The sequence below is a fragment of the Schistocerca piceifrons genome, chromosome X (genome assembly GCF_021461385.2).
Source record: "Schistocerca piceifrons isolate TAMUIC-IGC-003096 chromosome X, iqSchPice1.1, whole genome shotgun sequence".
Classification (NCBI taxonomy): Eukaryota; Metazoa; Arthropoda; class Insecta; order Orthoptera; family Acrididae; genus Schistocerca; species Schistocerca piceifrons.
In genome coordinates, this window is record NC_060149.1 from 167099936 (window position 1) to 167116050 (window position 16115).

General features: G+C 43.0%; 1 protein-coding gene across 1 annotated transcript in view; it reads left to right on the plus strand.

Annotated features, from left to right (window-relative positions):
• The window catches only part of LOC124722234 (ATP-dependent DNA helicase Q5-like), a 161310-nt gene that overhangs the window by 127960 nt on the left and 17235 nt on the right, over window positions 1-16115 (plus strand). Inside the window, exon 8 of the mRNA XM_047247426.1 lies at window positions 10669-10780. Within this exon, the coding sequence (XP_047103382.1) occupies window positions 10669-10780 (112 nt within the window). The remainder of the gene's footprint in view (window positions 1-10668; window positions 10781-16115) is intronic.

Below are 16115 nucleotides of genomic sequence, written 5' to 3' on the forward strand. Positions count from 1 at the left end.
CCCGCCTCCAGTGGTGTCGCGGCAGGCGTGAATGGAGGGACGAATGGAGACGTGTCGTCTTCAGCGATGAGAGTGGCTTCTGCCTTGGTGCCAATGATGGTCGTATGCGTGTTTGGCACCGTGCAGGTGAGCGCCACAATCAGGACTGCATACGACCGAGGCACACAGGGCCAACACCCGGCATCATGGTGTTGGGAGCGATCTCCTACACTGGCCGTACACCACTGGTGATCGTCGAGGGGACACTGAATAGTGCACAGTACATCCAAACCGTCATCGAACCCATCGTTCTACCATTCCTAGACCGGCAAGGGAACTTGCTGTTCCAGCAGGACAATGCACGTCCGCATGTATCCTGTGCCACCCAACGTGCTCTAGAAGGTGTAAGTCAACTACCCTGGCCAGCGAGATCTCCGGATCTGTCCCCCATTGAGCATGTTTGGGACTGGATGAAGCGTCGTCTCACGCGGTCTGCACGTCCAGCACGAACGCTGGTCCAACTGAGGCGCCAGGTGGAAATGGCATGGCAAGCCGTTCCACAGGACTACATCCAGCATCTCTACGATCGTCTCCATGGGAGAATAGCAGCCTGCATTGCTGCGAAAGGTGGATATACACTGTACTAGTGCCGACATTGTGCATGCTCTGTTGCCTGTGTCTATGTGCCTGTGGTTCTGTCAGTGTGATCATGTGATGTATCTGACCCCAGGAATGTGTCAATAAAGTTTCCCCTTCCTGGGACAATGAATTCACGGTGTTCTTATTTCAATTTCCAGGAGTGTATATCATCACAATAATAGGTGCTGAAACTACATACTGTTCGAAGTTAAACATACAGAAATTTTAATTAAGACTTAAGTCATTAAGTTAACTGAATACATCGAAAAATTCCATCATTTTAACTGTTTCTTCTACTACAAGAGTTAAGCCAAATTATTTGTTTAAATGATGAAATTAACAAATATTGTTACACAAACAATACGTTTGACAAAACTGTTAATTACTTTGGAATTTATTAAGGGCTGGCTTTGCTAACATGTTTTTGAATAGAGTCAAATAGATCCTTTAAGAATACCATTAGTTGTTTCTCCAGATGTTTATAATTAGTACAGAATTTATATTTGTTTATATGTCAACAATAGAATTTAAGTTATGAAACAATTACTGATTTAACCAATAACAAAAGATACTAACTAGGAATAGTTAAAATAAATTAGGAAATCAATTACATACATAAAACTAAGCACAAAATTTGATCTGCTGTTATATTCTTTAAAACTGAGGGCCAACCTTTCTCTTTTATGAAAACGCAGATTATACTCATGTATGTTCATGGCAATTAGTTCAAAAATGAAAAAATGAATTTTAGGGAGGCAGAGGGCAAAACAAGAGGGGAAGTAAAAGTATCCCAGCATGCAGCTGTCAATTCAAATAAGTACATCTACATCTACATTTATACTCCGCAAGCCACCCAACGGTGTGTGGCGGAGGGCACTTTATGTGCCACTGTCATTACCTCCCTTTCCTGTTCCAGTCGCGTATGGTTTGCGGGAAGAACGACTCTCTGAAAGCCTCCGTGCGCGCTCTAATCTCTCTAATTTTACATTCGTGATCTCCTCGGGAGGTATAAGTAGGGGGAAGCAATATATTCGATACCTCATCCAGAAACGCACCCTCTCGAAACCTGGCGAGCAAGCTACACCACGATGCAGAGCGCCTCTCTTGCAGAGTCTGCCACTTGAGTTTGTTAAACATCTCCGTAACGCTATCACGGTTACCAAATAACCCTGTGACGAAACGCGCCACTCACCTTCGGATCTTCTCTATCTCCTCCGTCAACCCGATCTGGTACGGATCCCACACTGATGAGCAATACTCAAGTATTGGTCGAACAAGTGTTTTGTAAGCCACCTCCTTTGTTGATGGACTACATTTTCTAAGGACTCTCCCAATAAATGTCAACCTGGTACCCGCCTTACCAACAATTAATTTTATATGATCATTCCACTTCAAATCGTTCCGCACGCATACTCCCACATATTTTAGAGAAGTAACTGCTACCAGTGTTTGTTCCGCTATCATATAATCATACAATAAAGGATCCTTCTTTCTATGTATTCGCAATACATTACATTTGTCTGTGTTAAGGGTCAGTTGCCACTCCCTGCACCAAGTGCCTATCCACTGCAGATCTTCCTGCATTTCGCTACAATTTTCTAATGCTGCAACTTCTCTGTATACTACAGCATCATCTGCAAAAAGCCGCATGTGACTTCCGACACTATCTACTAGGTCATTTATATATATTGTGAAAAGCAATGGTCCCATAACACTCCCCTGTGGCATGCCAGAGGTTACTTTAACGTCTGTAGACATCTCTCCATTGATAACAACATGCTGTGTTCTGTTTGCTAAAAACTCTTCAATCCAGCCACACAGCTGGTCTGATATTCCATAGGCTCTTACTTTGTTTATCAGGTGACAGTGCAGAACTGTATCGAACGCCTTCCGGAAGTCAAGAAAAATAGCATCTACCTGCGAGCCTGTATTTAATATTTTCTGGGTCTCATGAACAAATAAAGCGAGTTGGGTCTCACACGATCGCTGTTTCCGGAATCCATGTTGATTCCTACAAAGTAGATTCTGGGTTTCCAAAAACGACATGATACTCGAGCAAAAAACATGTTCTATAATTCTACAACAGATCGACGTCAGAGATATAGGTCTATAGTTTTGCGCATCTGCTCGATGACCCTTCTTAAAGACTGGGACTACCTGTGCTCTTTTCCAATCATTTGGAACCTTCCGTTCCTCTAGAGACTTGCGGTACATGGTTGTTAGAAGGGGGGCAAGTTCTTTCGCGTACTCTGTGTAGAATCAAATTGGTATCCCGTCAGGTCCAGTGGACTTTCCTCTGTTGAGTGATTCCAGTTGCTTTTCTATTCCTTGGACACTTATTTCGATGTCAGCCATTTTTTCGTTTGTGCGAGGATTTAGAGAAGGAACTGCAGTGCGTTCTTCCTCTGTGAAACAGCCATGGAAAATGAACAACTTCAGTTGGAAAGACCACATAGATAATATTGTGGGGAAGGCGAGCCAAAGGTTGTGTTTCATTGGCAGGACACTTAGAAGATGCAACAAGTCCACTAAAGAGACAGCTTACACTACACTCGTTTGTCCTCTGTTAGAATATTGCTGCGTGGTGTGGGATCCTTACCAGGTGGGATTGACGGAGGACATCGAAAGGGTGCAAAAAAGGGCAGCTGATTTTGTATTATCACGTAATAGGGGAGAGAGTGTGGCAGATATGATACGCGAGTTGGGAGGGAAGTCATTAAAGCAAAGACGTTTTTCTTCACGGTGAGATCTATTTATGAAATTTCAGTCACCAACTTTCTCTTCTGAATGCGAAAATATTTTGTTGAGCCCAACCTTCATAGGTAGGAATGATCATCAAAATAAAATAAGAGAAATCAGAGCTCAAACAGAAAGGTTTAGGTGTTCGTTTTTCCCGCGCACTGTTTGGGCGTGGAATGGTAGAGAGATAGTATGATTGTGGTTCGATGAACCCTCTGCCAAACACTTAAATGTGAATTGCAGAGTAGTCATGTAGATGTAGATGTAGATGCTTCATCACATCACACCCTCATTGGATTGACCAGATAGATATTGCAAACAGCTAACTGGGCAATTCAATGACCACAAATTACCCAGACAGTGGGTTAAAGTTCTACACACAAAAAATATTACATACGAAATCTTATCAAAACTACAGTACATATGTTTTTTCATATTTATACTTATATGAACTGGCCATATGAAAATCCTCATACAAAATACTTACATACAGTGTATTGTACATTTGCACAAAATATCTGCAAGTTATACTTTTAATAAAAATTAGGCATCTTCATCATAAATGATGTCCTTCTTGGGTAAACAAAGATTACATTCTAAGATCTGTATCACTTTATACATGTCCTGTCTTGCTTAAAAGAATAAATCCTCACGGGTTGCAGAAAGTTAAAATACACTGCGCATTGCAGTTCACTTTGTAGACAGAAAATTTAACTTGCTCAGTGTTTAGTGTTTTTCACAGGCACTTTCACACTTTTAATGAACTTTAACACACTTTCTCACCAAGTTGTCCATGCCTTTAACAGGTTCGAGTGGCAGCTAGCAAAGAAATGCACTGCTATCAGTTCCCTTGGAGGTGGTTCTCCTCCACCACGGTACATGAAAAAACTAGACAAAATATCCTACTTTAGTACACTTACTTTTACAAGGTGTACAACTTTGCTTTCACCATTTTTTTCCCCAACATTTGAGGCTTTAATGAAACAAACTGGTTACAAATGTATCATTCAAAGTATATTCCATCACTGGCCACTACTTTCTCCCATATTTTGGGCAGTGTACAGATCCCACATCGAAAAAATTGTTCATATTTTGAAGCGATCCATGAATCGATACAATTTGTGACTTCTTCATGAGAGCGGAAGTGTTGGTCAGCCAGGCCATGCGCCATTGATCTAAACAGGTGATAGTCAGAGGGAGCAATGTCTGGAGAATATGGTAGGTGGGGTAGGACTTCCCTTTTTAACATTTCCAAGTATGTTTTGACCTCTTTTGCTGCATGGGGTTGAGCATTGTCATGCTGCAAAATCACTTTATCATGCCTCTCGGTGTATTGCGGCCCTTTGTCTTTTAATGCTCTGCTCAAACGCATTAATTGTGTTTGATAACGAGCACCTGTGATTGTTTGACATGGTTTTAACACCTCATAGTACATGACGCCGAGCTGGTCTCACCAAATGCAGAGCATGATCTTGGAGCTGTGAATATTCAGTTTGGCTGTTGATGTGGAATCATGGCCGGAATATCCCCATGATTTTTTGCATTTAGTGTTATCATAATAAACCCATTTTTCTTCCCCAGTCTCAATTTGATGCAGAAATCCCTTATGTTTTTGCCTCTGAAGCAACTGTTCAGAAACACACAAATGCTGTTCGATGTCCCTTGGTTTCAGCTCACATGAGACCCAAGTTCCTTCTTTCTGAATCATGCCCATAGCCTTGAGACATTTTGAAATTGTGTGCTGTGTCACTCCCACTAATCGTGCCAATTCTTCTTGAGTTTGATGTGAGTCTTCACTCAGCAATGTATCCAATTCTGCATCTTCGAATGCATAACAGAAGTACAGACCACCTGGCACAGGGAACCCCAATTAATTCCTACAAGTTTGCAGATTAAGTTTCTAGGGGTTGACAAATTCTGTATGGTAGATGAAAACAATAGCAGCCAGGTCTGGGCTGTGGTGATAGTGATGAATTTCTTCTCAGCCTAAAGTTGTGATTGAAACATTGTGCAGAGAATATTGTGAATCAGGAGAATGTTCTTTTGACATTACTAGTTATTAATTGCTGCTTGCTAAAAAGAACTCTTCATGGATATTATGCATGTGTATTGTCATAATTTGTGCCATATAAAAAGCAGAAACTACTGCTGAAATATAAAAAAAAACAAAAAAAAAAAAAACTGTGGTTCTTTGCAGAATGAGCCGCTGTAAGGATTTTGATATGGTTTTCACATGTAAGTAGACTGACTCACAAGGCAAGTTTACATATATAATTTGTTGTTTATTGTAATGATGAGTATGTAATATACATATTGTTACCTGTTCCATATTATGTCTTGAAGTGACATCTTGTGGCAGTGATGGTAGGTATGAGCTGGTCAGCTAGAGAGGAGGTGGTATCTACATCTACATCTACATTTACATACATACTCCGCAATCCACCATACGGTGCATGGCGGAGGGTACCTCGTACCACAACTAGCATCTTGTCTCCCTGTTCCACTCCCAAACAGAACGAGGGAAAAATGGCTGCCTATATGCCTCTGTACGAGCCCTAATCTCTCTTATCTTATCTTTGTGGTCTTTCCGCGAAATGTAAGTTGGTGGCAGAAAAATTGTATTGCAGTCAGCTTCAAATGCTGGTTCTCTAAATTTCCTCAGTAGCAATTCACGAAAAGAATGCCTCCTTTCCTCTAGAGACTACCACCCGAGTTCCTGAAGCATTTCCGTAACACTCGCATGATGATCAAACCTACCAGTAACAAATCTAGCAGTCCGCCTCTGAATTGCTTCTATGTCTTCCCTCAATCCTACCTGATAGGGATCCCAAACGCTCAAGCAGTACTCAAGAATAGACCGTATTAGTGTTTTATAAGCGGTCTCCTTTACAGATGAACCACATCTTCCCAAAATTCTACCAGTGAACCAAAGACGACTATCCGCCTTCCCCACAACTGCCATTACATGCTTGTCCCACTTCATATCGCTCTGCAATATTACGCCCAAATATTTAATCAACATGACTGTGTCAAGTGCTACACTACTAATGGAGTATTCAAACATTACAGGATTCTTTTTCCTATTCATCTACATTAATTTACATTTATCTATATTTAGAGTTAGCTGTCATTCTTTACACCAATCACAAATCCTGTCCAAGTCATCCTGTATCCTCCTACAGTCACTCAACGACAACACCTTCCCGTACACCACAACATCATCAGCAAACAGCCGCACATTGCTATCCACCCTATCCAAAAGATCATTTATGTAGATAGAAAACAACAGTGGACCTATCTCACTTTCCTGGGGCACTCCAGATGATACCCTCACCTCCGATGAACACTCACCATCGAGGACAACGTACTGGGTTCTATTACTTAAGAAGTCTTCGAGCCACTCACATACTTGGGAACCAATACCGTATGTTTGTACCTTAGTTAGGAGTCTGCAGTGGGGCACCGAGTCAAACGCTTTCTGGAAGTCAAGGAATATGGCATCCGTCGGATACCCTTCATCCATGGTTCGCAAGATATCATGTGAAAAAAGGGCGAGTTGTGTTTCGCAGAGCAATGCTTTCTAAAGCTGTGCTTATGCATGGACAGCAACTTCTTTGTCTCAAGGAAATTCATTATATTCGAACTGAGAATATGTTCGAGAATCCTGCAACAAACCGATGTTAAGGATATTAGTCTGTAATTTTGAGGATCTGTCCTTCTACCCTTCTTATATACAGGCATCACCTGCGCTTTTTTCCAGTCACTCAGGACTTTATCTTGGACAAGAGATTCACGATAAATGCAAGTTAAGTAAGGAGCCAATGCAGTAGAGTACTCTCTGTAAAACCAAATTGGAATCCCATCAGGACCTGGCGATTTATTTATTTTCAACCCAGTCAGCTGCTTCACAACTCCAGGGATGTCCATCACTATGTCCTTCATACGGGAATCTGTACGAGACTCAAACGGCGGTATGTTTGTACGATCCTCCTGCGTGAATGATTTCTGAACTGCTTTCGTTTTGCTTTCTTCTGTTGCCGGGCCAGACTGATCAGTGAGTGACTGGATGGAAGCCTTCAACCCACTTACCGATTTTACGTAAGACCAGAATTTTCTTGGGTTTTCAGCAAGATCTTTTGCTAAGGTATGACGGTGGTAGTGGTTGAATGCTTCGCGCATTGCTCTTTTTACAGCAGCACGAATCTCTACTAACTTTTGTCTGTCCTCATTCTCCCGATCTTTCTTGTACCGCGAGTGCAACTGCCTTTGCTTCCTGAGCATTCTCCAAATTGCGCTGTTAAACCACGGTGGGTCTTTTCCATCCGTAACCCACTTTTTCGGCACATACTTGTCCAATGCGTGATTTACAATGTGTTCAAAATTTGCCCATAATTCTTCCACATCCATCGTACCGGAAGTAAATGAAGTCGATTCATTTACAAAGTGGGATGCTAACAACTTCTTATCTGCTCATTCTAGTAAGAATACTCTCCTAGCCTTCTTGACCGACTTTTTAACTTTCATGACCATAGTCATAATGACAACATCATGATCACTAATCCCTGTCTCAACACTGACACCATTGATGAGGTCTGGTCTGTTCGTGGCTACCAGATCTAAAATATTTCCATTACGTGTTGGCTGTCGACTTAGCTGCTCAAGACAGTTTTCAGATAATGTGTTCAAAAGTAATTCACACGACGATCACAGTATCTGATGGCAAAACCAGTAAAAATCCGTCACAACTTCAGAGAGCAGTGGAGCTTGACCAGAATCAATACATATTATAAATTTCTGTCTGTATGAAGGGCAATCTCAGGATCTATTGTAGGAATTTTTATACTGATTGCAATAATAGATAGATTGATTCTTGAGGAAAGTTTGTATGTATCTATATGTATTATAAAATAAAGTTATCCACCAGGTTTTTATGTCTGAATATGAAGCCTAATCTCAGTAACTAGTATAGGTTTTATGGTACAGTTGTCACTAATATACTACTGTTTGTAAAAATTGCAACACCCAGAAGTGTGAAAATTGCAACACGCAGAAGGAATGGTCAGAATCACTACAAAATTAGAGGATGGAAGCATAATTAGTGATTAAAATTACAGAGGGCTATCATGCACATGAGCCCTGCAGTGGCCTCTTTTTCATGACCAGATGGATTTGTGTTACACTATGTCAATTGGTGCACGACCCAGCAGTGGCTTCTTTTGCATGACCTGGTGGATTTGTGTTACACTATGGTCAATTGGTGCACAGCCATCAAACATAGTGGAAACATGCAAGCAAGTGCCGGTATGCCTTGTCACCATTAAAGGAGCTGTATCAACATGGTGGGAATGAGTTCAAATGGGGCAGAATGATTTGACTCGAGGAAATGGGTTTGTCGTACTGTGAGATTGCGGCTTATATAGGGCACACTGCTACAAGAGTGAAGTGTGTGGAACCAGTGGCTAGAAGAGGATTGTACACAGCAACAAGTTGGTACTGGACCTCACAATGTGATTGCAGAGCAAGATGACCACCATTTCCTGATACAATACAATACAATACGGCAGTGCCTGTGTTACTTAGAATTGTGATGCAGTGTATGCATATCCAAAGGAACAGGCACTGTGATGACTACAGCTGTTATAAAATACATAAAATGTTTTCACAGTTCTGAGTATGGACAGCCATCAGTTGTATAATGGAATGATGACGGTGAAAATTTGAGCCAGACTGGGACTTGAACCTGGATTTCCCACTTAACTGTGAGCAGTCATCTTAACATTAGGATATCATTAGATATCATTACTCATTGATAGCCTAATGTTAAGATGACCACTTGTGATAAGTGGGAAATCCAGGTTCCAGTCCCAGTCTGGCACAAAATTTCATTGTTGTCATTCCACTATACAGCTGATGGTTGTCCATATCCGCAACTGTAAATACATTTCATGACCAACATCTTGTCCACCTGGCTGTAACTGACAAAAACTTCATCCAGAGTGTTGGCACAACATTGGAGCACTGTAACAGGTGTGAATATGTTTACACTGGTGGTATGATACCATTTGCTGAGGACTCAACTACTGCTATGCATGATATTGCATTAGCTTCCACTGACAAGAAAGCACCAATGCTTCAGGTGTAATGAGCATTTGAATGGTTCACTGGCATCCTGAGTAACTAAATGTTGTATTTACCAAAGACAGTCAGACAGAGTTCATTGTTGAGTTGTATAGCACACAAAAGCCATGTGTGATGGTTCAGGGCACCATTGGCTATGACATGTGATCTTATTACCTATCGAGGGCATTGTGAGCAGCAACCGCTACATCAGGGAGGTTCTAGACCCCAACTCACTGCTCCTCCTGCAAGCAGCTCCACATGCCGTATTTCAAGAGGAAATGCCTAGTCACGCATGACAAGGAATGTGCAAGCCTTCTTTGAAGAATGATGGGTACTACTGCTTCCATGGCATGCACATTTGCCTGACGTGTTACCTATCAAACATGTCTGGGATATGGTTGGTCAGCAGCTTGTTTGCTGTGATCCTCCTGCAGCTACTGTCGGTGCTTTGTGGACATACCTTTGAACAGTGTGGCAGTGTATTCCACAGCAGTATAGTCAGGCCCTGTTTGATTTAATGCCACAATGTCTAGAGGCTTTGATTGCAGCACTTGACGGCTCCACTCCTTACTGTATTCTCATGGTCAAAGTGCATTTATCCTTCTGATATTATAACCATATGTGTAATGTTATGTCTCTAATCTGTGGAATACATTTCATTGTAATCATGTGTATCCTTCTTTGTGTAGCAGTTTTCATAAGCAATAGTAAAGAGAGACTGATCCACAAGAAAGAGTTGTGTATATCTATACATATTATGAATTAAAGTCCCCTGGCATATTTTTCTGTGTTTATATGACGGCCAGTCCAAGGATCTGCTGTAGGGATTTTTCACTAATAGAGAGACTGATTCAATAGGAAGATCTCTGTGTGTTGTTACATATTATGAACAAGTGGTTCAGCCATAGATACCTAGAGCTAGACATGTGAAGCCATGGTATGTAGCTAGTAACTTATAAATTAATGTCAATGACATAGATCACTAGCCAAAACAAGAACCTTGTCTTGTGCGTACACAAAATGGCAACCATGTTACAGTATTGTCAACATTCATCATGAGAACTGGCTTACTAAGTGACCTATTGCATGTGTCCTGACAGAACTGCTAATTGTACTTTAAAAAGAAAATTTATTTGCTTGGATAACATCAGAATTGTAAGACTTATGTCACATTTTATGGTAAATAAATAGGACTAAAACATGAGAGGAGAACACAAATCCAAGAAGAATGGATGAGTGGAAGTACTGCAGTTATATGTGCAACAATTAGTTTTGGAATGGGGGTGGACAAGACATCTGTCAGGTAAGATTTCTTTCCATGGTCATAAGATATTACGGTTGAATTTTTATGAGTGGAAGTAATAGGGATGTTAGAACCTTAGAGACAGGAGTGAGAGGGTAAAATTTTTTGTAGTTTGTGGCTCTGAACTGGTGACTGGCTTATACTATGAAAAGCCTTGTTATACAGTAGCATAAATTTGAAACAACTCATAACACTCTCTCTTTATCTCTTCTAGGATGCTAATTTTGATCATTTTCCAGCAGAGAAAGCAGCAAGAAAACCTGCTGTACTGCAGCACATGATAGTGGTCATATCCAAATAATTTGGGTAGCATTGCAAGTTCATGTAGTAGTAGCAGTGGTAGTAGTAGTTTTATTTATCCATAGATATCTTTTAGGTGGATATTGGGTATGTCTTGGTATTAAAATTTAAGAACAACAAAAATAAAATAATTCACATCTACAGAAATTTACAGACTTACAGGTCTGGAATGACAAGGATGGGACAGTTAGTCAGCCGTGATCTTATCTACAGCTAAATACACTCCTGGAAATTGAAATAAGAACACCGTGAATTCATTGTCCCAGGAAGGGGAAACTTTATTGACACATTCCTGGGGTCAGATACATCACATGATCACACTGACAGAACCACAGGCACATAGACACAGGCAACAGAGCATGCACAATGTCGGCACTAGTACAGTGTATATCCACCTTTCGCAGCAATGCAGGCTGCTATTCTCCCATGGAGACGATCGTAGAGATGCTGGATGTAGTCCTGTGGAACGGCTTGCCATGCCATTTCCTCCTGGCACCTCAGTTGGACCAGCGTTCGTGCTGGACGTGCAGACCGCGTGAGACGACGCTTCATCCAGTCCCAAACATGCTCAATGGGGGACAGATCCGGAGATCTTGCTGGCCAGGGTAGTTGACTTACACCTTCTAGAGCACGTTGGGTGGCACGGGATACATGCGGACGTGCATTGTCCTGTTGGAACAGCAAGTTCCCTTGCCGGTCTAGGAATGGTAGAACGATGGGTTCGATGACGGTTTGGATGTACCGTGCACTATTCATTGTCCCCTCGACGATCACCAGTGGTGTACGGCCAGTGTAGGAGATCGCTCCCCACACCATGATGCCGGGTGTTGGCCCTGTGTGCCTCGGTCGTATGCAGTCCTGATTGTGGCGCTCACTTGCACGGCGCCAAACACGCATACGACCATCATTGGCACCAAGGCAGAAGCGACTCTCATCGCTGAAGACGACACGTCTCCATTCGTCCCTCCATTCACGCCTGTCGCGACACCACTGGAGGCGGGCTGCACAATGTTGGGGCGTGAGCGGAAGACGGCCTAACGGTGTGCGGGACCGTAGCCCAGCTTCATGGAGATGGTTGCGAATGGTCCTCGCCGATACCCCAGGAGCAACAGTGTCCCTAATTTGCTGGGAAGTGGCGGTGCGGTCCCCTACGGCACTGCGTAGGATCCTAAGGTCTTGGCGTGCATCCGTGCGTCGCTGCGGTCCGGTCCCAGGTCGACGGGCACGTGCACCTTCCGCCGACCACTGGCGACAACATCGATGTACTGTGGAGACCTCACGCCCCACGTGTTGAGCAATTCGGCGGTACGTCCACCCGGCCTCCCGCATGCCCACTATACGCCCTCGCTCAAAATCCGTCAATTGCACATACGGTTCACGTCCATGCTGTTGCGGCATGCTACCAGTGTTAAAGACTGCGATGGAGCTCCGTATGCCACGGCAAACTGGCTGACACTGACGGCGGCGGTGCACAAATGCTGCGCAGCTAGCGCCATTCGACGGCCAACACCGCGGTTCCTGGTGTGTCCGCTGTGCCGTGGGTGTGATCATTGCTTGTACAGCCCTCTCGCAGTGTCCGGAGCAAGTATGGTGGGTCTGACACACCGGTGTCAATGTGTTCTTTTTTCCATTTCCAGGAGTGTAGATACCCCACAAGCCACTTTACTGTGAATTGTGCACAGTATGTTTTACCACTACTAGTCATTTCCTTTCCTACTCCACTCACAAATAGAGTGAGGAAAAACAACAGTCTATATGCCTCCATGTAAGCCCTAATTTCTGATATCTTTTCTTCATAGTTCTTATGGGAAATGTATGTTGCTGCAACAGAATTTTTCTGCAGTCAGCTTCAGATGCCAGTACTTTAAATTTTCTCAATAGTGTTGCTCATAATGGTTGTTACGTTCCCTACAGGGATTCCTATTTGAGTTCCCAAAACGTCTCCATGAAACTTAGGTGTTGTTTGAAACTACCAGTAACAGGCTTGCCTCTGAATTGCCTCAGTGTCTTCCTTTAATCTGACATGGTGCATTTTAAATCCTGTGTGTTGTAGAAAGACTGTTTATTGTCATTTGTTCTGGTGTGTACACTAAACCACAGGAAAACAAACCACATTCCTACAAGTCTGCCATAGACTGGGTTTATGAAGTGAATGAACCATTAACAAGTCTGGGATGTACCAAAGCCAGTGTAGAAATACAACAGTTTCATATCAGTAACCATGCAAGACCAGAAAACAAACTGAGTCAACTTGGCTGTTCAGTGTCATGATATTAGGAGCTACAAAGTACAGCAAGCAATTATTTCCTACTTAGCCCAGGCCACAGGCTCAGCGGCAAACAGTTGCCTGGGTGGCACCATGTGATGTGCATATCTCAGCCGTGGCTTGCATTATGACGGCAGCCCACAGCTGCAGTTCACAGCCTTAGTACCTCTGACATGTCCATGTCCCTGCTGGGTGGAGAATCTATCACTGTCAAATAAAAAGGCATGGATCTCAAACACTCGAGCAGTATATACTAAGAAGGTATCTGTTCTTTCAGACATGTCCGAAAGAACAGAAACCATCAGTGACCATGCAGCTCGTTAGAATGAAATTACAATTAAATGAACACCCTTAGCTGCTTACGGGCATTGACATATGTCAACGGGGACAGATGAAAATGTGTGCACCGACCGGGACTAGAACCTGGGATCTCCTGCTTACATGGCAGACACTCTATCCATTGGAGCCTCCGAGGACACAGAGGATAGCGCGACTGCAGGGATTTATCTCTGGCATGACTCCTGTGAAAACCCACATTCTCAACGTATTGTCCTGCACTACATTCGTAGTGCTCCCGCCCATTATACTCATTACTCGTGGCGCGTTGCCGATTTCCCGTAAGAGTTCGGGCACTGGTTGTGCATTTGCACAGAAGAAGTAGATGGTATCTGTTCTTTCGGACATGTCTGAAAGAACAGATACCATCGGCGACCATGCAGATCACTAGTATATATATAGTCAAGGCTCACTGGCCACTTGACCATCTTCTTCTTCTGTGCGAATGCACAAACAGTGCCCAAAACTCTTACGGGAATCGGCAAAGCGCCGCGAGTAATGAGTATAATGGGGCGGGGGCACTACGAATGTAGTGTGGGACAATACGTTGAGAATGTGGGTTTTGCAGGAGGTGTGCCAGAGACAAATCCCTGCAGTCACGCTATCCTCTGTGTCCTCGGTGGCTCAGATGGATAGAGCGTTTGCCATGTAAGCAGGAGATCCTGGGTTCGAGTCCTGGTCGGGACACACATTTTCATCTGTCCCCGTTGACGTATGTCAACACCAGTAAGCAGCTAAAGGGTGTTCATTTCATTGTAATTTCACACGTGCAGTACTCAACAATAGGTCACACTAGGATCCTATATGCAGTGTCTTTCACAGATGAACTTTACTTTTCCAAAATTCTTCCAATAAACTTTAAGTTGACCATTCAAATTTCCTATGATAATCTTCACATGCTTGTCCATTTTATATTGCTTTACAGTGTTATGCTCAGATATTTAAACAATGCAGTTGTTTCAAGCAAGACACTACTAATGATGTATTCAAACATTATGGGTTTGTTTTCCCTATCATCTGCATTAATTTACATTTTTATACATTTAGAGCTAGCAGCCATTCATCTCACCAACTAGAAATATTGTCTAAGTCATCTTATATCAGCCCGCCTGGTTGGCTGTGCGGTCTAATGCATGGCTCTCCGGGCGGGAAGGAGCGCCTGGTCCCCGGCACGAATCCGCCCGGCGGATTTGTGTCGGGGTCCGGTGAACCGGCCAGTCTGTGGATGGTTTTTAGGCAGTTTTCCATTTGCCTCAGTGAATGTGGGCTGGTTCCCCTTGTTCCGCCTCAGTTACACTATGTCGGCGATTGCTGCGCAAACAAGTTCTCCACATATGCGTACACCACCATTACTCTACTACACAAACATAGGGGTTACACTCGTCTGGTCTGAGACATTCCCTGGGGTTCCACCTGGGGCTGAACCACACAATAACCCTGGGTTTGGTGTGGGGCGGTGGAGGGGTGAAGTGGACTGCCGTAGTCATCGTGCGGTTGTGGGCCACTGCGGCTGTGGCGAGGATGGAGCCTCTCCATCATTTATAGGTCCCCAGTTAACATACAATGCAATACAATACATCTTGTATCCTCCTACAGTCGCTCAGAGACAACACTTTTTTGTTCATGATAGTGTCATCAGCAAATAGCCACAGATTTTTGGCCACCTTGTCCAGCAGATCATTTATGTATATAGAAAATAATAGCGGTCCTGTCACACTTCCCTGGGGCACTACCGATGATACCCTTGCCCTGATGAACACTTTCCGTTGAGGACAATGTACTGAGTTCTATTATTTAAGAAGTCTTCGAGCCACTCACATGCCTGGGAATCTATTCATATGCTCATACTTTAGTTAACAGTCATCAGTGGGGCAATGTGTCAAGTGATTTTCAGTAATCTACAAAAAAGGATTTTATTCTGCCAGTTGCCCTTTATCCATAATTCACAGTATATCAAGTGAGGAAAGGGCAAACCGAGTTTTGCATGAGTGATGATTTCTAAAACTGTGCTTATTCGTGCACAGAAGCTTTTCTGCCTCAAGGAAGTTTGTTATTTTCAAACTCAGAACACGTTAAAGAATTCTGCAGCAAACCGACGTTAAGGATTTTGGTCTGTAATTTTGTGGGTCTATTGTTTTACCATTTTTATATACAGGAACAATCTTGTGTTTTTTTTCCAATTACTTGGGTCTTTGAACTCAGTGAGATATTCGTGATAACGCGAGCTAAGTACAGAGCCAATGCTGTAGACTACTCTTCATAAAACTGAATTGGTATTCCATCCAGGTCTGGTGACATAATTGTTTTCAACTCTTCCAGTTGTTTCTGTATACCAGAGATGCCTATTACAGTGTCGTCCATACAGGTGTCTGTGTGACTGTCAAACAATGGTATGTTTGTACTATTCTCCTACATGAATGATTTCTTAAACAC